The 24276-nt window shown below is 40.6% G+C and overlaps 1 protein-coding gene across 1 annotated transcript in view; it reads left to right on the top strand.

Moving 5' to 3' along the window:
* KIF6 (kinesin family member 6) overlaps nucleotides 1-24276 on the top strand; it is a 378140-nt gene that overhangs the window by 257452 nt on the left and 96412 nt on the right. Inside the window, exon 14 of the mRNA XM_012720329.1 lies at nucleotides 23329-23437. Coding sequence (XP_012575783.1) covers nucleotides 23329-23437 — 109 coding nt within the window. The remainder of the gene's footprint in view (nucleotides 1-23328; nucleotides 23438-24276) is intronic.

Below are 24276 nucleotides of genomic sequence, written 5' to 3'. Positions count from 1 at the left end.
CCTCTCTAGATCCTCTAGCTCAAGGTTCCACTTATTTGTAGGACCATGAATCATCACAAGTTATGGCCACATCAACAGTCAAGCAATAGTTACAGAAGTAACACCAATGGAATCAGTATTATTAATCCCACTTATGTCAGTGGTAGTAGATCCGAGATAGTCATTGCCAGCGGTGATAGTGATGATTGTGATCATTGAGGTTGAAGATGAGAGCCCAGTGGCATCAGTGGAGATAGAAGCATTATTTTCCCCACCACCATCTTGTGTATCTTCTTGTCCCTCTCCTTCCCACTCCCTTTCAACCTTGGAGCCCTAAGGATACTTATTGATGTCTATAGTTTTTGCAAGTGTTTTGTGATATGGAATTATATGCTATGTAAATGTCCTGTATTTGTTTCTATTGTTCTGACTCGCTTTGCTGTACATATTTCTTTCCAATTCCTTCTATTTTGTTGAAAGCAGCTGCATTTTATCCTTTCTTATGACTGTGTAATACTCCATGGTGTGAATATGCCATGTCTTTTTGATCCAGTTGTCCATCAAAATACATTTAGGCTGTGTCCATGGCCCAGCTATTGTAAATAATAAAGTTATGAAAATTGTGGCATATACAGGGTTTTTTTTCTATTGATAGTGGTGACTTTATAGTCTATGGGTCTGTGCCCCAAGAGTGGGATTTCTAGGTCATACAGTGTTTCCATTATTTTTTGAAGTTAAATCCAGATTGTTTTCATAATAGTTGCACCAGTTCACATTACCACCAACAGTGTAACAGGATTCATTTTTCTCTACATACTCTCCAAGACTTGTTGGGAACATTTTTACTACATGCCATTCTCATGGGTATCAGATGGTATTTCATTATAGTTTTTTAATATGCACCTTTCTTCATAGAAAGTGACAGTGAACATTTTTTCATGTGTCTTTTGACATATGAAAGTCAACCATTCATGAAAGTGAAACATTTTGGTTCACTTCTGTATATCTGCTGCCCATTTATAAATTGGTTATTTTTTATTATTGAATTAAATGAGGATTTTGTAGATATTGCCTATTATCAGTTATATATTGTGTAAATATTTTCTCCTGTATATCTGTATATTGTTGCCCATTTATAAATTGGTTATTTTTTATTGTTGTATTATATGAGGATTTTTGTAGATATTGCCTATTATCAGTTATATATTGTGTAAATATTTTCTCCCACGCACTAGGGTATCTCCTTAATTGTCTTGTATTTTCTTTCATTTTGAAGAAACTTAAACTTCAGGTGATCCTAGTTGTTTATTTTTTATTTTAATTTCCTTGATTCACCAAAAAAAAATCTATATTACAGATATCATGGAACATATTGTCAATATTTTCTTCTGTGTATTTTATTATTACAGGTCTTATACTTAAATCTTTAATCTATTGCTGTTTATTTTTGTGTATAGTGTTAGTAGTCCAATGTCATTCTTTTATGTGTAGCTTTCTAATATAACCAGTGCCGTTTTAAAAAAAATTATTTCTGGGCCCTCCGAGGTAGCACAAAGAGTTAAAGGGCAGCACCATGAAGCTCATTGCAGCCACTTCACCACAAGTTCAATCCTGGCCAGGGAGCTGACCCACATGATGTGGCAGACCTCTCCTGACCCACCTGCTGCTCCCCTCAGCAGTGTACTTGGTCGATCTACCTGTTCTGCTCCCCACAATGTCTCTGGTAAATCCTCTCACCACTCCTGCACCTCTGGCCTGTACCCTTGTTCTGTATGCATAAATAAATCTTTAAACAGATTATTTCCCTGTATAGTTGTTCATTTTGTAAAGTGTTCCTCCCCTCAGGTGTAGTCTCTGTAGTTCTCCCACCACCAGTGATCCATAGTACTTTATGCTCTTCCCCCCTTTTTTACCCCTGCTCCCCTTCCTTTGCTCAGGAAAGGAATACCTGATGCCTCAGATCTATGGTCAGCTTGCAAATTTTGTCCTTTTCCTCTCCTTTTATTCAGTTTCTCTATATTCTACGCATAGTTGAAACCAATATTTATCTTTTCCCTTCTAACTTATTTCACTAGCATAATCCCTTCCAGTTCTATTCATATTGCCCCAAATGACATGAGTTTATCTTTTTTTTTGATCACTAAGCAGTATTCCATTGTATCTATATAGCACATTTTCTCAGCCCATTCGTCCATTTTTTGACATTTGGGTTGTTACTTCATTTTAGCTATTGTAAATAGTGTGACCAGTACCATTTATTAAAGAGATGTTCTTTTCCCACTTTATCATCATAGCTGCTTTATCATAGATTAGGTGCTGTTATGTGTGTGTGTGGTTTTATTTCTGGACTTTTGATTCAATTGCATTGACCTGTGTATCAATTTTGTGCCAGTACCATTTTGCTTTAATACTGTTGTTTTGTAGTAATGTTTAACTCAGGTAGCATTACACCTCCATTTAATTCCTTTTTTCTCAGGTTTGCATTTGTAATTCAAGGCTGTGGTTCCATATAGATTTCGATATTTTTTTTGAACAATTTCTATGAAAAATACTGCTGCTATTTTGATAGGAATTTATATTAAATTTGTATATCATATCATAGGCAGTGCAGTTATTTTGACTATATTGATTTTCCCCATCCACAAACATGGAATATCCTTCCACCTACTTATGAGGCTATCTCAATCCTTTAAATGGCATCTTGTAACAGATGTTCTTTAATGATCTCCTTTAATTGACATCTTCAAAAGATCTCATACAAGCACTGGACTATGGTGATGATGGCACATGGGTGAGTTGGTGATGGGAAACCCAAGGGGATTGCAACTGAGATGGAAAAATGCCCAAAAATATGTAAAAATAAACTAATATAAAAAAAATCTCATATAGGTTAGATTGACTCTAAGATACTAATTCCTTTTGAATCAATTTGTTTCTTGCTCATTTTATATAAAAAAGCTATGGGTTGTTCCTCAAACTACTAAAAATGGAGCTACCATATGACACAGCAATTCCACTCCTAGGAATCTACCCAAAAGGCACAAAAATGTTAATTCAAAAGGATACCTACATAGCTATGTTTATTGCAGCACTACTTACAATAGGTAAGATATGGAAACAACACAAGTGTCCAAACGAACATAACTAGATCAAGAAGATATGGTATATATCAGTCAAAAAAGATAAACTCATGCCACTTGCAGTAACATGAATGGAGCTTGAAGGGATTATATTCAGTGAAATAAGCCAGAAGGAAAGAGAAAAATATCAGATGGTTTCGCTTACAGGAGAAATAAAGGGGAACCAAACAAAGGGTGAGGGAAAAAAGGTAAAAATAATAAATGAAATACAAAATTAACAGGCAACTATAAATCAGGGACATTCTGCAGGGTAAGGGAAGGAAAAGAAATCATAACAGAGGAGGGAAGAGCACAAGAGACTATGTCAATAGTGTATGGATTAATTGGTGGTTAGAATGTTATGGGGGCTACGCCTGAGAGGAGAAAGCAAGCGTTACACAAAAATGAGCAATGATGGAAATATATATATATAATAATTAAGGTTATAGGTTTTTGTGTGTTGATTTTGTAACCTAATACTTTGTTGTATTCATTTATTGTTTCTAATAACTTTTTAGGCTATTTAGGAGTCTTTAGGATTTGTCTACATATAATTTCATTTCACCTGTGAATACTGACAGTTTTGCTCCTTTCTGATTTGCATAATGTTTATATACTGTTTGATAGCTCTAGCCAAAACTTCTAGTACTATATTGAACAAAAGTAGTGAAATGTGCATCTTCATCTTGTTCTAGACCTTAAGAGAAAATTTTCAGTTTTCCACCACTGGGGATTATAATATTTGTGGTTTGTGATAGATGGTCTTTATTATATGGTGGTAAAGGTCCTTTTTCCATCTTATTTAAAGTTTTTATCATAAATGGATGCTGATTCTTGTGATTTATTACATCTATTAATATTATGTGATTTTTATCTTTACTTTTGTTGATAGGTTTTATTAATTTAATCAACTTACATAAAATAAACTATTTTTGCTTCCCTAGAATAAATCTTACTTGATCATTACATGTATTATTTTGTTAATGTTTTTCAGTTGTTCATTGGGATATTGTAATTTTCTCATGCTGTGTTAGCATCATGAAATGTTTTAGGAAACAATCCTTCATGAATTTTTTTATAACAAGTTGAGTAAGATGTGCATTAGTTCTTTTAAGTTTAATAAAATTAATTTGTAAGGGCCCTCCCTGATGGAGCAAGGGGTTATAGCATAGCACTATGCAGCTATCCACAGCCATTGTAGCATGAGATTGATTATGGCCAGCAAGCTGACCCACATGGCACAACAGACCTCTCCTGTCTTGCACTCTGCTCCCCTCAGCAGTGTATTTCAGTCAGTCTGCCTATTTTGTTACCTGCTCTGTCTCTGGTGAATCCTCTCAGCTCCCACATCTCTGGCCTGTACCCCAGTTCCTTAACCATAAATAAATAAATCTTTTAAAAATATAAACTCCAAAAAAATTAATCTGTAAAGCTATCTGTTCCTGGGCTTTATTTTTTCAGAATATTTCTTATTCTTGTTTCAATTTCCATGCTGATGATTTTTTTCTTCAGTTCATCTAGATTAGTCTTGGTAGAGTATATTGATCTAAAAATCTGTCTATTTCTTCAAGGTCATTTAATTTATTGGTATATATATGTTCACAGTAATCATGTGATCTTTTATATTGCTATGTTATCTGTGGTGATTTCTCCTCTTTAATTTGTGATTGTTTATAAACATTTTCTATCTTCTCTTTCTGGTTAACCTAGCTAAAGTTTTATCTATTTTGTTTATATTCTTAAAGAGACAGCTTTTAGTTTATTCATTTTTTTTGTATAGTCTTTTGATCTCTATATCAAATATTTCTTCTCTTATTTTCATCATTTCCTTACTTCTGCTAACTTTGTATTTGTTTCTCTTACAACTTGATTTAGGTATGATATTAGATTGCTTATTTGGGTTGTTCTTGCTTCTTAAAGTGGAGCTGCATTGCAGTCATCAGAGCCTTTAGACTGCTTTTACTGTATCCCATATATTCCTATAGCTTGTATTATCATTTTTGTTCACCTCAAGGTATTTTTTCATTTCTTCTTATTTCTAGTTACTATCGAGCAGCATGTTACCTGGTCCTCTTTTGTTTTTCCTTATATTGTTTTTCTAATTTTATGATGTTGTCATCAGAAAAATGCTAGGTATAGTTTGGATATTTGTTACTTTGTTGAGGATTTACTTGTGTACCAAGATATGGTTTATACCTTTTTGAAAACGTTCTATTTGCCTTTGATAAAATTGTATATAGTAGTTTTGGGGTGGAGTGTTCTATAGGTATATTTTAGTCCTACGGGATCTACCTCATCATTTATATCTGTTATTTCCTCATATATATATATATATTTTTTATTGATCTGTTTATTGTTCTAAGTGGGGTATCAAAATCCCCTACTATTATTGTGTTGTTATCACTAGCTCTCTTAAGTTGTTACTAATTACCTTATGTATCTCAGTGCTTCATCATTCAGTGCATGTCTATCTGTGAGTGTTATTTCTTGTTGTATTAGTTGCTTAATTATAATATAATGCCCTTGTCTATCCATTACATTTTTTAATTGAAGGTCTGTTTTATCAGTTATAACTCTTCTGATTTGTTGTTGTTTGCTGCTTGCTTGTATAACTGCCTTCTAGCCATTAACTCTAAATCTATGTATGTCTTTGTTGGTAAAGTGATTGTCTGGTAAACAGCAGAAGGTTGGACTTTGTTTTGAAATCCATTCAGCCCTCTACCTCTTTGGATTGGTGAGTTGAGGCCATTTAAAGAGTGATTCTCACTTCCTTTTTGTTATGTTTTTTCTTTTGATTTGGTTTACCTTAATCTTATTTTTTTTACTTTTGAGGGCTTCATGGTTTTTTGTTTGTTTGTTTTTAGGTTGCATTTTCACTGTCTTATTTCTGCTATTGTCTTAGTTCTAAAATTTTTTGTAGATTTCTACAGAGATTTGTGTGACCCATTGGACAGTCTGGTCTCTGGGTCTGATGGGCCACAGTGTTAGAACTTTCTCCTCCTCCATAGTAAGTGATTTAGTTGCTTCAACATTCATTGCTTTGTAGTTTTATAATAATCCCTTTAGAATTTCTTTCATGCACTTCATATGTTCTTTTTGTTTTTGGCTTTCAGTGAAGCTCCTTAATCTCCTTTTGTCTTGAATGCTATATAGAATTCTGTACTGGAAGTCTTAAAAAAAAAATACTTTGACTCAACCTCCTCCCAGTCCTTTTTCATGCTTATAATATTTTACTGAAAAGTCTACTGTCAGTGTGATTGGTACTGCCTTATACGTTTTCTCTGTTGATATGTTTAATATAACACCCTTGCCATAAGTTTTCAGAAACTTTATTATAATATGCCCTGGTGTGTGTGTTTGGTATCATTTTGTTTGGAATCCTTTGGGCTTCTTGAATTGCTATTTCTTCATTTCCCAGATTGAGATGATTTTCAGTGGTTATTTCTATAAATAAATTTTCTATGCCTTTCTTTCTCTTCTTCTTCTTGGACACCTCCCCCCACAATCTAGACATTATTTCTCTCTAAATTATCCCAGAGGGCTCTTATACTACTTCATGTTTCATTCTCTTTTTCTCTACATTGTTCTGTTTTTTTAGCTCATTAATTCTCACCATTGCTTCTGTTTTTCTTCTATTGTGTTTTTCTTTCAGTTGTATTTTTAAAGTTATTTGTAGTGTTTCTTACTCCATTATTTCTCTATATGTGCCTCATATTTTCCTTATATGTTATTGTTTTACATCCTGCATTTTTTTTGTGAGGATCCATAAGCATTGTCAGAACTGTTGCCCTCAGTTTCCCTTCTGTCATTCTCCCCAGCTCCATTGATTCAGGGCTCCTTTCTGGGATTTTTGCTGCAGCATTGATGATATGGGGGGGTTTGTCTCCTCATTTTACTTATTTTTTGTGGGTTTTAATAGGGGTCAATTATTAGACTGTTGCCTCTGCACCTAAGTAATCCATGGGCTAGTAAGGGGTAATGGGTGTAAAAGAGGACTGGGATAAAAGGACACCAAAGAATCACCTCCAACAGATGAGAATTTGAACTCTCTGCTTTGCTGTGGATGTCAGAGTTTTGTGGTGGTGACCCACAGCATCCTCTTCTCTAGGTCAACTCCTTAGTCTTAGTGTCTTTTTTAGTCCTGTGTCCGCATCCACTCTAGGCCATTTTTAAACACTAGTTGCAGAACTAGGCATGGATTGTATAATAGCTAATATAGATCACAGGCCAGGAGCTATTTTCTTTTCTTTTTCATCACATAGTTTATCATGGAGTATTTGCTCATGTTATTTATGGATATTTGACTCTAGTGTGTTCAAACTTTTCTTTGTTTGGTTCTAACCCTGAGATGGGTGTGGATACCTCAGACTAAAATGTGAGTAGTAGACTCTTTTCTAAGGAAACCAAGATGCTCTGACCCAATTCAAGGTAGTTATTCTCTATAGAGCTGAAGCTCCAGCCAGTAGCCCTCTTTTTTTTTGTGCCCCCACTCCTGTAACTCTCCAACAGTGCAACCTCTGTCCTGGGTGCCTGCTTGTACACCTCCTTCTCCAGCGTAGTGATGGGTCTCAGGAGTCCCATTGTTGGCATGTGCCCAACTCAGTAGCTGTACAGAGCTCTGCACTATATATAGCTACCCCTCTCTTTTGTGGATAGTGCTGTCATATCATAGTCACTCTGAACATAGTGCACTTACTTCCTTTCTGCCAGATCTGTGCTCCTAGTATATACTGTGGTAGTCTGTTCTTCCTTCAGGGGCTTACTGACTTTGTTTTATAACATTTTAGTTGTGAGTATATGTAGGAGGCAAGCCCAATCTTCACTTTGACACCATCTTGCCAGAATGATAAAACATTTAGCATTGATGTAACAGCATGGTGCTTGAACTAGCAGTGGTGGCAATAGTAGGTATTTGAGCCAAACCTTATCACAGCTACCACTCATTCTTTGGACCCCAAAGTAAATGGGTAGGGCTTCAAGATTGTTAACAAAATATTTTTATAACTATAAATCTGAAAACTCAAAAATGTATGATACAGATGATGGTGGAATTTTGGTAGGTACAATTTACTTAGAGCTTTCTCAGTGCTTAATGCCACTGATCTACGTGTTACTTTACCAGATCCTTTCCTTAATTATGCAAAATGAGCATGAGAAACAGCATTTATTATGGGCCTACTGTGAATAAGTCATAGTGTTACAGGGTGGACCAGTGTGGACTGGGCCGACTGTCTGTGGGGCCTTACCCATACGCTCAAAATTCAGCAATACTGCAGGCACACACAAAAGGGTCAATAATGGGTTTATTTACAAAAGGGGAAAGGAATAGAAAACAACCCAAGAAAAGAGAGTGGAATACAGAGTAACTGGAATACCTTACCAGCTTAGCTGACTGAAAACACCGAGTAATGCGGTCCAGAGAGCCATTTCCCGAGTGAAAGAGACGCAATTATGCCCTATTTATCCCCCAATTACCCAGAATTCCTGCTAGCTCCACCCTTGGGTCCTTGCAGTTCTCTCCCTGTTACTGCTGGGAGTTGTCGTTTCCAATCACTGGAGTAGGGGATAGAGTTCAAAAAGCTGGAGTAGGGGGTGGGGCCCACAAGACTCTGCAGAGTTCCTTTAGGACATCCTTCCCCTTAACAACAGTTGTGTATTTCCCACATTTCAATCCCCCTTAATCCTCAAAAGAGCCCTGAGTAGAAGACATTATCAGTTCTATTTTATGAATGAGGAAACTGTGATTATCACCTGTAGGTGGGACTGTGAATAAAAAAGGGACTTCCTTTGTAGTGTCTGATTGACAAATCACAATTCACACTATATTGTCATGTGTCAATTGTCTATGACCTCAGATACCCAGCGTCAATCAGCTCTTTTTAAAAAGTTAATTTCCGGCCCTCTCTCCCATGTTAAAATAAAGCACAGCACTATGGAGCTATCCACAAACACTGCAGCACAAATTCAATTCACCACCAGAGAGATGACCCACATTGTTTTGCAGACCTCTTCTGTATTGCCTACTGCCCCTCCCCTCAGCAGTGTTTTTCAGTCAGTCTGCCTGTTCTGCTCCCTTACTGTCTCTGATGAATCCTCTCATACCCCTGCAAGAACCTCAGTTCTTGTTAACTAGAATGCCCTGCACACATTTTATAGCCTGGTCATTCTCTTTCCATGGGCATATTTGCTCCCTGACTAGTTCTGCTGGGATGCAAGAACCTTACCATCCCATTCCTCTAGCCACCTCCAATACACATACACGTAGACAAACACAAGTAGAATTATATCCCTTTCATACAGGATAACTAAGGAATAGAATAATTAAGTAAATCGCTCAAGTTTATACCCTAGTAGGGTATATTGTTATGCTTGCTCTTTCCTCCAAAGACTGTTGAGAATGGTTGTCAGGGAGGAAACTGGTTTCCTAGAAAATAACAACTTTCATTCAAAAATTCCTCCAATGACTCAGTGATGGGAACCCCACGGGGATTACAATTGAGATGAAAAGAGAAATGTACAAAATGATGTAAAAATAAACTATTATATTTAAAAAAATTCCTCCAATGAATCTAGTCTAGAGAAATAATCCAGAATGTTACTTCCTCAGACAGACCTTCCTCTAATTCCCCAAAGGCAAATAGTTTCCCTCAAAATTTAAATCTCTATCCCCTTATTTTGCATTATTGCTCTTCATAGAACTAATTAATAGCACATATTTATCCACTGCTTTTGTCTGGCACCCTTAGTAGTGTCAGCACTCCAAAAAGATAGGCCTTTGATTATCATTTCTAAGAACAGCATCTGGGATATATTGGGTGTTCACTAAATACTTACATTAATTAATTAGCTAGCTAATTAATTACTTAAATGTGGAATAAAATTTATACACCAAGGTACTCAATGCAGATCTATAGACATAACATTATATAAAATAATGGGAAAGTTGAATAGTAGGTAATGGACTATAATGACAAAATATCACAAAACATGAAAAGTAAGATGTTTGAAGAACTTAGTGACTTAGAAGAAATGTTATGAGATAATATTCAGTCAAGTAAACAGACAGCAAAAATGCAATATGTGAATTATCATCTTAACTATGAACTTTTGAAAAATAGGAAAAACTAGAAGGAAGATAGAAGGATTGTAAATGACTATTTCTGCATCTTTACACAATTATTTGTTTTTCAAAATGGTCTGCAATGGACAATCTATACTTTAATAATTAGTTAAAGTAGCATAGTACTGTTTACATGTTCTCACTTTAGCAGGCAAAGATATGAGGGGTTAAATCTTTAGGCTTTGCCTTCTATGCCAACTATATCCTCTCTAAATTCCTATATGATAATGTATCTGTGAATGAAAATTGCTCAGAAGTCTTCTTAAATGACAATATAAGTGATTCATGATGATAAACTACTTCTCTGTTGAAGATGTACAAAAACCAGACACAGATATTAACTTGAGTGACCCTATGGCATTCTGAAACAATGATAGATATACCCAAAGATTCTTGTTTCTCTGTACAGAAGTTGAAGTTCTTGCCAGGAAAAAAAAAAAAAAAGAGGACTCTTCTTCCAAGTTCCTTTGCCATTTATATGTGGAATTTAGCTTGGCTCCCTTTATAACTAGTCTCTAGATTTAATATACCAAAAATAAAAACAACAACAAAATTTAAAATTGCATGAACGAGAACAGAAGAGTGAAGAGATAAGGTTAATCATGGCCTGTGGATGTTGAATCAGGCAAGTTCCCTAGGGAAAGGGGGCCATTTTTCTAGTTGCAAGAACAAGGAGTAAAGTTTGCTCAAACCTGAGAGTCAGGATTCTTGCATAGAGAGCAGTCTGGGGTACCCTTACCTAGTACAGTGACCCATTTCCCACAGGACTGTGATCCATCACTAGCCCTCCTCCTTTTCTGCCTCCCTTTTCCAACACTGTCAATGAAGAGAATAAGGTGTATCATTGCAGAGTTTTCATACTACATGACATATATGTAAATGTAGTTTCAGGTGGTGACAAATACTGGGGAAGATATAAAACAGAAAAATATGATAGGAAACTATTGGAGCTGGGTTGGAGAGCCAAAGGTGTGACATGTAAGCTGACAAATGAATAATGAATTGATATTTATAAAGATTCAGGGAAAGAACAGTCCAGACAGAGGAATAATCAGCAGTGTAAAGACCCAGAAGCACGAACACAATGAACATATTTGAGAAACTGGAAGAAGGCCTGTGAGCTAAGAAGCAAAAATGATCTGGATAGGGTACGGCTGTAGGCAGGAAATAGATATGAGGCCTGCCCGGCCAGGAGGTTGGGGTTTGTTGATGGACAATGGGAGGCTAGGGTGGGAAGTGGGGGGGGGTAATTTAAAGCTTAAGAGTGATATGTTTGTGTTCTTATCGAATCACTCAGTTGCTCTATGAAGAATTTGGGTAAGATGGAAGCAGGCTAAGCCATTAGGAGGCAGTCCAGATGAGAAATGGTGGTGACTTAGATAAAAATGAGACATAGAAGCATAGAGGTGAAAGACTAACAGAGCCAATTGGTAGAACTGATGTGGGAACTGAAGAATCATGCAACTGTCCTAGCACATTTCTGCTTGAGCAAGTGGGACCATTTACAGATAGGGAAGCACTAGGGGTGATAGGAAAACATTAAGGTGAGATGGCTTGGGGTTGAGTTTAGAATGGCGTATGAAATGAAGGGCTCTGTTTGGTCCATGTTAAATTTGAGGTGCCTGGTGGCTGTGAGATGACCCAATCTGATTCTCAATGCAAAAGTCAAAGCTAAAGATACAAATTTTATAGCCATTGGTATATAATATATATGAAAGCCACAAAGCTAAATTAAATCACCTACTGAAAGAGAAGAGTGCTAGGTCTGAGACTTACTCAACTACAAGATCTGGAAGTTAACAGAAGCCAGGAAGGTAGGAAAAGTCAAGAGACAGCAATGTCACAGGAGGCCAAGAAAGAAAGCACTTCAGGCTGGAGAGATGGGTCACATGCCAAACACCTCTGCCCTTTGGCTGCAAAGACTGGGTTATGCTCTGGCAATCAAAATGAATCTCTAGAACTTATATAACAACATTTCTTTCTGTTCACACTGCATGAACAATGTGGGTAACAGCTTTGGTCCACAATCATCAGGCTGTCCAGGCTTTCTTTCTGGTCACAATGGAATAAGCCACTATGTTAACAAAGGCCACCTAGGCTGGGGATCCCAAACTGCATCTCTTGGATGATACCAATTGCCAGTGAGAGGAAAGAGAGGATAAGGAATACACTGCCATTCTTCAGTGCTTTCAGTGCACACCTCCCACTGAGTTCCAGCCACATGTACCCTCGCTACTGCAAGCAACTGAGGTCAAAGGTGGAGCATGGGGAATAGTTGGTGATGTTACTGGTTTACCATTTACTGTGAAGTCAACTAACAGAATAGAATGAATGAACAGAAAACGGACTACTGATTTTAGCAGTATGAGATTACTGGGGATGATAGAAGGACAGTTGTCATGAAGACAACTGAAACTCCCTTGGGTTGGACTGATGAGAATGGGAGGTGAGGAGCTAGAAGTGATCAATACAGACTATTACAATGAGGCATTGTCTATGAAAAGTGATCAGAAAAAAATAGAAAGATAACTGGAAAGTTAATGGAATGATAAAGGATATTTATGCTGTATTATTTTCTTTCCTAAGTATCTAAATGTCCTTAAGCCTCCAAGACTATAAATAGATTTTGTCATTTTCCTGTACTGAAATCAAAACCATTGAATATAAATTTCTAATCTTCTATTTTACACCTAGAAATTCAAAATTAACCCATCTCTGTATCCAATTTAATGTTGATTTTAAGGTATGGTTTTATGCTAAGGTATGGAAATGAAGGAGGAGGGAATTGCTCAGGCAAGAGAGTTGGAATAAAAGAGGCCAGGACAGGAGTTTGGGAAGCCCAGCCCAGGTGGTCTTTGCTAAGATGGTGGCTTATTCCATTGTAACTGGACTGCAAGTCTGGACTGCTGCTGAGTCCACCAATAGACATGGTGTTGGGAAGAGGAGGAAGGCCCTCTTCTTTGTATTTATTTTTTTCAATGAAATGAGTTTGTTACTGTGGAATGAGTCTGGTTGGTGTGTTCAAGGAGCAAAGAACACAGAAGCAGTGGGGTTAGCCTACTGGCTAACCTATAATTCACACCTACCTTAGGAATTCTCCAACTGTGTTAAAGCAGTTTTCATATTCTAAACAGCTCGCTGTGGGCAGATTTTTAGATGACTCATTATTACTTATAATGATAATAATAATTCATTTTTACACTTCCACTTTTTATAGTATATTCCATATTTATTTATTCTGTCAGAGACTTCTAATAAATGATTCATAGCTGTCATATTCTCTTTAGTTTCATTATAAAAAATATATACACAGAAATATGCAGTAGAGATATATGTGCAGTTGAACAAATAATGCTTTTAAGAAAAACAAGTTAACTAGAGACATCTGATCTTTATTCATTCATCCCGTCAACAAATCTTGTTTGGAGTATCTACTGTGTTCCAGGCACTGAGCTGGAAACTGAAGCTACAAAGACATAAGGCAAAGTCACCCACTTTTAAACCCACAGTTCATAGTCTGAGGGCTGGGGAAGATGGTCAGGTAAGATGTCCAGTAGCTCTGAAATGGAAGTGTGCATGTTATCTTAGTAACCCTTCACAACACCATTAAGAGACAGGAGTTCCTGTCAGCTGCATTTAATACTTGAGGATTTTGAGACTTAGCATAGCTTAAATGGCAGACCCTACTTAGCTAGTGAAACCAGAACACAAACCCACATCTTCCTATTTCTTTCTCCAACCCCTGCATGAGAACAGAAGAGTAGCCCAATGCCGTACTCTAGTCTTCAGATATTTTTTGGTCATTTGAGGAAAAGAGACAAACCTGTGGAAAACGCCAGTGTCCCTCTGCCTGGGAATGTTCTGGGCATGTAGAGGACTAACTAAAACTGTTGCCTCTGAGTCTTGAGGTCAATTAGCCCAAATTCTCCCACAGCCAAAGTTAACCCAATGTCCTTTCAGTCAGTCAGTCTCTGCCAGGCTCTTCACACATTGCAATCTTCCCCCACTGTGGCTTTAATTTTATGTTCCTGTGCAAAGTAAGGCACTGAATCCTCTTCCCTCAACTTCCTGTAACTCAGTTCCTTCACCATAGGCCTTAAGAAGAATGTTCATTCAACATCACTCTGCCATCTGATCATATCCTTTTCCTACACTGCCCAAGTGAATAAAAGTTTCAACAGTGAATTGCTTTCCAGTGGAAAAGCAGTCAGGATACAAAGTCAGGGGAGCAATGGCCACGTGGGCCTTTTCACCTCTTCTCCTGACTGTCCCTCATTTAAGGGTGGGAGATTATTCTCAGCCAAAGACCATCCTCCAAGAACGTGGACTCTGCCTTTCTCTGTAGTCTACCCCACCACCACCACTCCCGGCCACATCAGGCCATAACAACCATTTTAAGTACATAAACTGTTTTATCGCACAAACTCTTCCTCGGGCAAGTCCCACTGGGTCAGAGAAAGAGAATTACTTGGCTGTACAAGACAGAGTTCACTAACCAATAAATTCTTGACATCAGAAACTCAAGGCTTCACAATCAGTCAGCCACTCTGCCATTACCATTGTCCTCTACCAGAACCCTCCTCCAGGTTCCCAAGGGAACAGCTCCTCTCGGCCACCAGTTTCCCACATCATGAAGCCTGCAGCTCTCCTGAATTGCCATAGGCATGCTCAGGTTTCAGTCCACACCCCAACTCACAACCCTAAGGAATTGTCCTTTTTTCTTTATCATTTCTGGCCTCCTGACCCCACAAATCTGACTATTGTGTCTTGCAGGTATTTATAGGATCGTTTCTATGTGGCTAATTACTTCACTCATGGAAAGGGTGTCAGACTAATTTAGGATTAAGCTGCAACCTTGCCACTTTACTAACTTGTCTTGGGGTTGAGTTTAAACTCCTTAAACCTCAATGCCTTACCTGTAGAATAGGCTCAATATGACCCAGCTCACAGGTTAATATTAGGATTAAATGGAAGGTCTTTGTCATCTAGCTCATACAAAATTCTCAGTGAGCATTAGCTCCCACATCACCAGTAGAGCTGCAAAGATTGAGTTAAAATTTGTGAGTCAATATTTTTGAAATATGGAAGTAGTAGTGCCTATTGCATTGAAAGCATACCAAAAATAATTTCCCTCCCTTTGACACCTCCCCCAAATAAACACTGTACATCCAAACCCCACTTTGTCTTGTGCTTACTTCCAAGCCAGGGAGATGGAGTTGTGTTTAAATCTACGTGCCTTTCAGGGAAGGGGCATTTTTGTGACTAGGCTAGGATGTAACGCTAATGAAATGTGTCAACATAAATTTGAGACTACAGCAAAACTCATCCCTCATCTAGGCATAGATGGACCACCTGTCTCATTTTTTTCAGACAATGGGGCAAGTGAAAAGTGCTTTTGCCACTACCCCCAAAGCACTAGCTGATGTGAAAAGTGAGCTCACGAGGGTGGAAGACAGTCAACAGAACCGTCTCCACCAGCGTTTTCAGAGGTAACCACGCCATCTCAGCTCCGGGAATCCTGTGTATTTCATGTTCCACAGAATTTGGAGCTTCTTTCTAACCCAAAAAGGAAAGCTGCCTTTGTGTTTAGTGGGCTGCCCAGTCAACCATGGATGCATTCAGAAAGGACACATGTGTTCTTTCACCCAAATTTCCAGGGTTGATTCAGATTATGCACACGAAATCAGATACCGTGACACTTGTAGGACTGCCATATCTATAAACTGAAATTGATGGAAAAGGCTCCATCGATCCAGTTTAGCCTGGCAGCAGGACCCACAGCACACTGTCTTATTTAATGGAAACAATTCTGGCCTCCGGATTCCTGAGTTAGCTCCAAAACGCAAAAATGCCAACCTGGTCCAGGCTGATCTCCAAGCTCCATGCCTACGTCTGTCCACGGGTTTCTCCCAGCAGCCAAATGGGCATTTTGTCCTGAATATACAATATAAAGCCCTGAGGTGCTGGGTTAGGAAAAATGAAGGTTTTCCTGAAGGTGATCTTTGGAACCATTATTTAAAGTTCTTCTGTTACTGCCAAAAATGGGTAACTACAGTCTTACAGAGGCTCCAGGCTTGCCCACTTGGTGGGCACCAGGTTTTCTTCACCTGCTGAGGCTGAAGGCCAGGGCACAGCTGCAGCAGCAGGATGAAAGTTGTTACCTAGACAAAAGGCAAACACAACTTACTTTGAACACTGCTCTTCAATTCCACTCAGCCCACGTGATCTGAGCCCCTGGACTGGTGAGGCTTGCGATGGGATGTGTGACTTCTGGCACCAGGAGTCAGGAGCCCATCTGATTTATTTAGCTGTGGTGCCACCAATGGGTGGGTCTCCTAAGGTTTCTGTGGCTTTCCACTTCAGATTTTCCCTTCATTCCACTCCCTCATGCTCTGCCAAGCCTGCCATGCTTCAGCCTGGTCCAAGACAGCCCTAAGAATCTACTAATTAAAGGTTCCTCTTGGGCATCTTTCTTGTGGCAATTTAGGAAACTCAGGGCAACTCCTAATCTAGACTGCGGGCCAGGTGGTATCATCATCTGGTTTGAACACAGGCTTTTAACCCTAAGGCCTCGGTGGGACCCCGTCATTCCAGAAGTTGTCAGTCAAAAGCAGGAAGTAGGCTGGGCAAGTGCCCTGGTCAGCCGTCAGCGATCTTTGGACTTCACATCTGCAGTCACTTTGGCCGTGGTTTTGTCTTCCCCTCATCCTCAGATTCCATTCCCTATTGCACCCGCCTAGCAACCCCTCAAATTGTAGCTGAGCTGCTCCCGGCCCTAAAAGTAAACGGAGCCAGGGCACATGGCATTGCCTCCTCTAGTGACTACCATCAACCTAGTGGTAGGGAAACATGGACAGGGACACTCTGGCTTCTGCTCTCAGTGATTCAGACTCTGTAAGGCAGGACACAGCTCCCCGGGGGGGGGGGGAGGGAATCACCTGTATATCAGCTCCTAGGATGGTGGAACTAGACAGGTATTTGGCCCTGAAGGCATGGAACTTATGAAAGTAACAGTAGGAACTCTTAGATGGCAGCTGTCACTTAATTGGCTAGTAATCTGGGAGCCATCTATTAAAGTAAGAGCTTTATGCCAGAGACTGGCTGGGACATGTTGCCTGAAGAGCTGTGCTGAAAACTTGGGAACGATCATTACAGGCATGCTGTAATTGGTGAGCAATGTCTTCCATGGGGGTGAGGAAGGAGTGTGGGGACACGGGGATGCATATGGCCATTGCTGTCTACCTATATGACAGTGTCCTCCCCACAGTAGAGAGAGGAGAGTGACTATGGAGCTGTCCCTTCTAATAGTTCTGGGAGATGTCCATATATAAGCTCCCTCAGGACCTCCACCTCATGAATTTATTCAGTCCAGCACCAATAGACACTTGTGACAAGCTGTGGACTTGTCAGAGTTTCTGGCTCTGGCACTCATTTCTCCTTCATCACCTTGGGCCATCCTTGCCCAGGCATCATACCCAAGAGTGTTGAAGTACTTTCCTCTTCTTTGCTTATCTCTCCTGACCTTTATGCTCCATGCTCCCCTGAGAAATTATTCCTTCCTCTTTCATCTAAATGCTTCATTCCTCTCCCTGCCCTTGACCCATTCATTCTAACCTGGCACATTAAAGGATGAATTCTCTTCTAATTATTTATCTGTGGCTATTTTTGTCTTTCACCTAAGTCTACATTTACTGAGACATTTCAGTGACTTATTCAGAGTAATGTCAAATACCACACAGAAACACATTCTACTCCTGCCTATCACTTCCATTCTTGTTTGGAGTCTCATGCGCTACCTGTTGTAGGTATAACTCATCCCACTAGCTCAACACCACCTCCTTCAAAACCCATCAAAGGAAAAAAAATATTAACAATAGAAAACACAACACAACAAAACAAAAACTAACACACAATTATACATCAGAGATGTCCTGCGGGGGAGGAGGAAGGAGAGGAATCGGAAGGAAGGAGTGAGGCGCGGAGGCGCACAGGGGACTGTGGTGATGGTGCACCGGTAAACTGGGGGAGGAAATTCTTTGGGGTCTACACCTGAAGGGGGGGGCAACAATGGTGTAAAATATTTCTAAATAAATTTAATTTTAAAAAACTTCAGCTGCCAATGCACCTTGTCATCAGCCTCTCACATCCAGCTTGCTTCCAGCCTCAGTCCTGAGTATCCCCCACCAGCTCCAAGTCTCCTCATGCTTTCAGCCCCTGAGTTCCAGGCTCCCTCACCCCTGGGAATCCACCTCCCCTCTCATATTTCCTCATTCCCTGTTGGTCTTTTTTCCTCTTCTGCTGTCATGAAAACTGAGGCACCACATGATAAACTGTCTCTCCTAAGGTCACTGTGTTTTTAGCTCTGACTGAGAAGTCATTTTTCAGCATGAATAACACAACTCTTCATCATTCTACTTTGAAGCAATTGCTTCAGCAGCAGTAGGTTGTCTGGGACAGCCAGGAAAGTGGGTTCTGGCCCCCGTGCCCCAGAAAAAAGGAAGCCAGACAGCAGGCCCAAAGGCAGGAGCAGACACTCTTGCTTCCGCTATTTCCCTTCTCTGTTTGGTTTCCATGGGGCCTGTGCTGGGGTGGGCAGGGATTCCAAAGGGACAGATTTGTATTCTTCAGCAAAATGAACCAAATTTCAGGGTGGGGTAAAAAAGAGGCTTCAGAAAACTTTGGATGCATAACATGTTCAGAAATCCAGCTCCAAGGCTAATTTTGAGAGCACTTGATGACTGCCATTCCTACCCGGTGTTCTTTATTAGGAGCCAAAATGCCTTTCAAGATGCACCTTTATAGTGTGCAAACATTTTCCATTCACTTCACAACAACAATGGCAATGTCTTGTTTTGAACACTGACACTAAGAAATGTCTCTCCTTTAGGGTATTTTTTATTTATTGCTTTGTTTTGTTTGAAATTATATGCTGCCCTGTGAGATATTATTTGCTTTCCTTTATGTTTTAAACAGTTCTGTAACTCAGCCAGCCAGCAGCCCCCTCTGAGTCATCCATATTATCTGGGACTTATGATTAAAATTCACTAAAAAACAAAGAAACTCAGAGCTAAAAATGGGCCTGGCAAGTCAGAACTCCTAAAGACCTAAGCTTTGATAAGATGCTGTGTCAGACAGACTAAACAAAGTTGGGAAGAAGACACAGTTTATCTTTTTTGTCATCATGTCGTCGCTTTCAAGCTCAGATCCTCAATTCTAGCACCGGTCTGAGCGCCATCTTATAACTCATCTTTGTAGGACCTGTTAGCTAATAGTCTTTAAAAAGGCAGGGTATTTTTCTTTGCTACTCCTCAAATACTGATGCTTTTCAGGTTATTTGCATATTATGAAAGCTTTTAGGAGTTTGTGTCTAATGGTGAGCTGTGAAGCATAGTAACATGGAGAGAAAATGGTATTGAATTTCTAAACTCTTCGCCACTCAGGGGCTTGGTGGTAGAGGGAGGGCAGTGATGGAAACAAGCTTCACTTCCCCTCGCAGCACAAAAAGCTGGTCTAAAAGGAGAAACATTAAGCATCTGAAACAGTCACTCATCTATCCATCCTTCCACCCATCCTTCCATCCAAAACACATTTCATTAAGCTCCTCCTATGATCCAGGTTCTATGCTGGTGCTAAAAATCATACAGTGGGCCCTCCATGGTGGCACAGCGGGTTAAAGCACAGCACTAAGAAGCTAAAGCCACTTCAGCATGAGTTCAATCCCCAGCCCCAAAGGTGACCCCCATGGTGTGGCAGACATCTCCTGACCTGCCCGCTGCTACTCTTGTTACAGGGAAGCCCAAAGTGGACTGGGCCGCCTGTCTGTGGGGCCTCACCCACATGCTCACAATTCGGTTATACTGCAGGTGCACACAAAAGGGTCAATAGCGGGTTTATTTACAAAAGGGGAAAGGAGTAGGAAACAACCCAGGGAAAGAGAGCGGGATACAAAGTCACTGGTACACCTTACGGCTAGGCTGACTGAACACACCAAGTCACGCGGTCAGGAGAGCCATTTCCCAAGCAAGAGACTGTGAGAGAGTGCAAGATGCAATCACACCCTATTTATCCCCCAAATGTCCCAGAATTCCTGCTAGCTCTGCCCTTGGGTCCTCGCAGTTCTCTCCCTGGTACTGCTGGGAGTTGTAATTTCCAATCACTGGAATAAGGGAGTAGTGACCAGAAAGCTGGAGTAGGGGTTGGAGTCCATAAGACTGCAGAGTTCCTTTAGGACATCCTTCCCTTTAACACTCTCAGTAGTGTACTTCATCAGTCAGCCTGTTCTGCTCCCTACTCTGTCTCTGGTGAAGCCCCTCACCATTCCTGCACCTCTGGCCTGTACCCCAGTTCTGTATGCATAAATAAATAAATCTTTTAAAAAATATATCCCACAGCAAGCAAAATCGACAAAAATCCCTGCCTTTATGGAGCTTCTATTCTAGAACTGATAACAGAACATATCAACATACTAAGTAAACTAGGCAAATAGTAAACAAAAATCTGTAGTTCTCTTACTTGAATTATAAGGAAAATGTACAATTCTGGACCATGAGGCACTAGTATGATTTTTGTGGCAAACCCACCAGCACCAGGTCACTTTGTGGCCCACCCCTGTTCTCTTTATCAGGCACGCTTTGCCTGGAAAAAAAAAAAACAAAAACAGATCTACAAGAACTGACTTCCACTTAAAATGGGGCAATGTTTCCCCCTTTATAGCCCCTTCTTTCACTGAGCCTCAGTTTCTTCATCTGTTATATAAGCAGATGGCATCATGGAGAATTTTAATAGAAATAATACGTAAGAAATCCCTAGACACAGTGTCTAGCATGGAGTGTGTAAGACATTCAATTTTTAGTTACCTCAAAGGTCATTATAATGGGTGCCTGAACCACACATATTTATCAAGCTGTCCTTTAATTCTCACCCTACCTCTGCCCCCTCCACCTGGCATCTTCTTCCACCTGGCACATGCTATTTCATTATTCAGAATGTTTCCAGATCAAAGGTTTAGTGGATAATGAGAACTGTTGGCCCCAAATATCTTAGAAGGACTCAAGATTCTCTACAAAATGGCCCCAAACTACCTCCCTGGGCTGGCTCCTCTGCATACCACAGCCCTTTCTGCTCCCACTACCTAGGTCCACACTGCAGGGTTTTCAGCTGAGTGTAAGTTCCTCCAGGGCTGATTGCTCAGTTCTAAAAAAAAAAAAGGAGAGCCTGGAAAGAAAAGGCCATGAACCTTCTTTTTCTTCACTGCAGCTTTGTTAACAGCTTTCCCCATCACCCACACACTACCACAGCCACTACTGGTTGGTGGGAGACTTCTCATCACCTCCTGTTCAGGAGGCAGCTTGGAGAACCCACAGGCAGTCCCTAGTGTGGTCTGTATGGAGCTGCTTTCTTCACCAGCTCTCTTGCACAGATACTCATTACCTCTACCCCTGCTGTTAGTTTATCACACAGTACAAAGCATACATTCTTAAAATCAGGCACAGCACTGGACTGAGAAGTATGGCCTGGTCCCGTGGCTCCTGATGGGCTCAGCTGAATAAAAAATGCCCCCTTGATTAATGTCTCTCATGCATCACAACACAGCCTGTTCCCAGGCCCACCCGATTCTGGAGTGTGCAGGGCAGATGTGGAGAAAGCACTGAGCTGTGCCCATTTGCTCCTGATTGGAAAAGGGTGGGGTGTTTTTATATGCCTCACCATTCAGACATTCTTCATGCTGCTATTTTTATCAACAGTAATCATTAAATTGGTGTCAGATGGGCCACTCCAGTTTCTCACCCTGAGGAGGGTGATGGGACTCGGTGAGTTTTTTTTACAGAAAAGGATGTGGGTTGTGATCCACCCAGATGCATCTTCAGAGCCCTGGCCTAAATCAAACTCCTCTATTCCTGGACAGTGTCCATGTGGCAATCAGAACAAGGCCCTTATCATTGCTGGTTGACCTGATTCATCTAGCAGAGATATATGCTGAGCCCTTTCTAAATGACAGACATTGAACAAGACACTAGGCAGTCACCAAAAAATCTCACATCTACCTCCTCATATTTCCCAGAAAGATGTCATATGAATTAATAGTGTCTTCTGAGCTGTGCAGGTTATAGATGCATTGACAAGGACATCATGGGAAAAGGCTGGGTTCTGCCTGAGCCCCAGGAAATCTTCCTAAGGTGTTAGCAATCAGCAGGCCTTCAAAGATAAGTAGAGGTAGCTGGATAGAGCCATGGAAAAGGAGCCAAGGATTTCAAAAGTAGCATGAAAACCATTCTAGGTTCATTCAAAGTTGCTTTGTGAATTCAGCTCTCCCCAAGAGAGTCCAAGGATACACCTGTGTGGCTCCTGGCCTGAAAGCCTGCAGAGAAGATGAGTTCTAGGCAGGAATGTCCCTTGCCTGCTCCAAAGGCTCTGCCCATTCTCACTCTGGGTTTCAGAAAACTTGAGCCAGGCTCAGAATTAAGGAGTGGCCTGCAGTGGCCATCATGATACAGGAAGTTGAAGTTAGACACAAACCTGAGCCCTTCACCATGGTCTGCTCATGAGTATGGTGTTCAAGAATCTTATTCCTGAGTCAGAACGTGGCAGCTCCTTCACTATCCCCAGGGAAAGAAACATGGTTGTCAGATGGAGACAAGCACAGAATTCCCCAGATTCTAAACCTTGCAGTCTAAACCTTGCAGTCTAGGCATTCAACTAAATGCCTAGAAATTTAGGGTGAAATCTAACAGAAAACTGAAATGGGGGATGACAGGGAAGTGATAGAAATGTGGCACTGAGTGGTGGCAGAAAGTGCATTTTTCAGATGTTCCAGCCAGTCCCGGGCTGGGCATGCTGGTTTTTGTTTCCGCTGATCAGGCATTCCAAACCCCAACCCCTCAAGTCAGGTGGATGCAGAGGCCCAGCCCAGTAGGGGGCATCAGGTGTCACCCAGTGGGCCTCCCCATCAGTGAGGCGTCATCAGGAAGGACCTGAGCCCCTGTCCACTTAGAAGCCCCTTCACTGTGGGGCCCTTGGATCAGGGCTGCAGGGTGAGCTGACTCAAGTGACAGTGAAATTAATGGAATCCAGGTGCTGTGACTGAGACCATGTCTCTGTGTCTCCAAACAGGGGTGAGAGAGGAAATGTCACTAGGACGCCAGGAAGCTTTTGAGATCTTCAAGCGGGACCATGCTGACAGCGTCACAGTTGAAGACAACAAACAGATTCTGAAGCAGAGGTAAGGCTGGTTCAGAGAGCAGCTGGTCCTCCCAGGCTTAGCCAGGCCAGCCCAAGGGAAGCTTGCTACTCTGTCCTCCCTGGTCTGCTCACCCTAACTTCTAGAAGAAAGACAACACCATATGCAGCTTCACACTGCATCATGGCCAGCCTGGTACAATTGGGTATATATATATACACATACACACACACACACACACAACACAACCTTCATATCACATAGTAAACCTCAGCCACCTGTGACCCTGTACATAGCTACTGTTCCAAAGGCAGGAGGGAGACTCTAAAGCCAAATTATCATCATAGATTTCCAGGCCTCATCTGTACTAAGAGATCACTCGTGCACCTCCTAGTAGGAAAGGAATTGCATTCATTTTGCAGCCAGAGAGGCCCTTAGTGTGATCTCCTCGTGAGAAGCAGAGCAGGCAGTAGTGTCTGCTGATGTGTTGTCCAGCAAGGTTGTATTCTAGACCCTTTAGGACCAACTTGGAGGTAGATTACTTGCTTAGCTAATCTATGAACTTATATGTATATCCTCAAGCTGTAACAAATAGAAAGACAGCCAGCTATATGGATAGAGTGCAGAAGAGAGTTCTGGACTATGAACTCATCTGACACATGTGATGGCACATGGTAAATATTTCAAAAGCTGTTGGATTAAAATGAGATCCAAGATTGGGAGTCATATGCTATAAATGATAATTCAAAGGAGCCACAGACATGGACTAGCTCTCTCATGAAAGCATGATGCTAGAGGGTCGAACCACAGGGGGAAGTTTTAAGGGAAAGAGGAAACCAAGGTAGAGATTTAGAAGCAACATAAAGACTCCTCTGAAGGGG

The sequence above is a fragment of the Condylura cristata genome, unplaced genomic scaffold, assembly GCF_000260355.1.
Source record: "Condylura cristata isolate star-nosed mole 26May11 unplaced genomic scaffold, ConCri1.0 scaffold00001, whole genome shotgun sequence".
Taxonomy (NCBI): Eukaryota; Metazoa; Chordata; class Mammalia; order Eulipotyphla; family Talpidae; genus Condylura; species Condylura cristata.
This window is presented reverse-complemented; position numbering and strand designations above follow the sequence as displayed.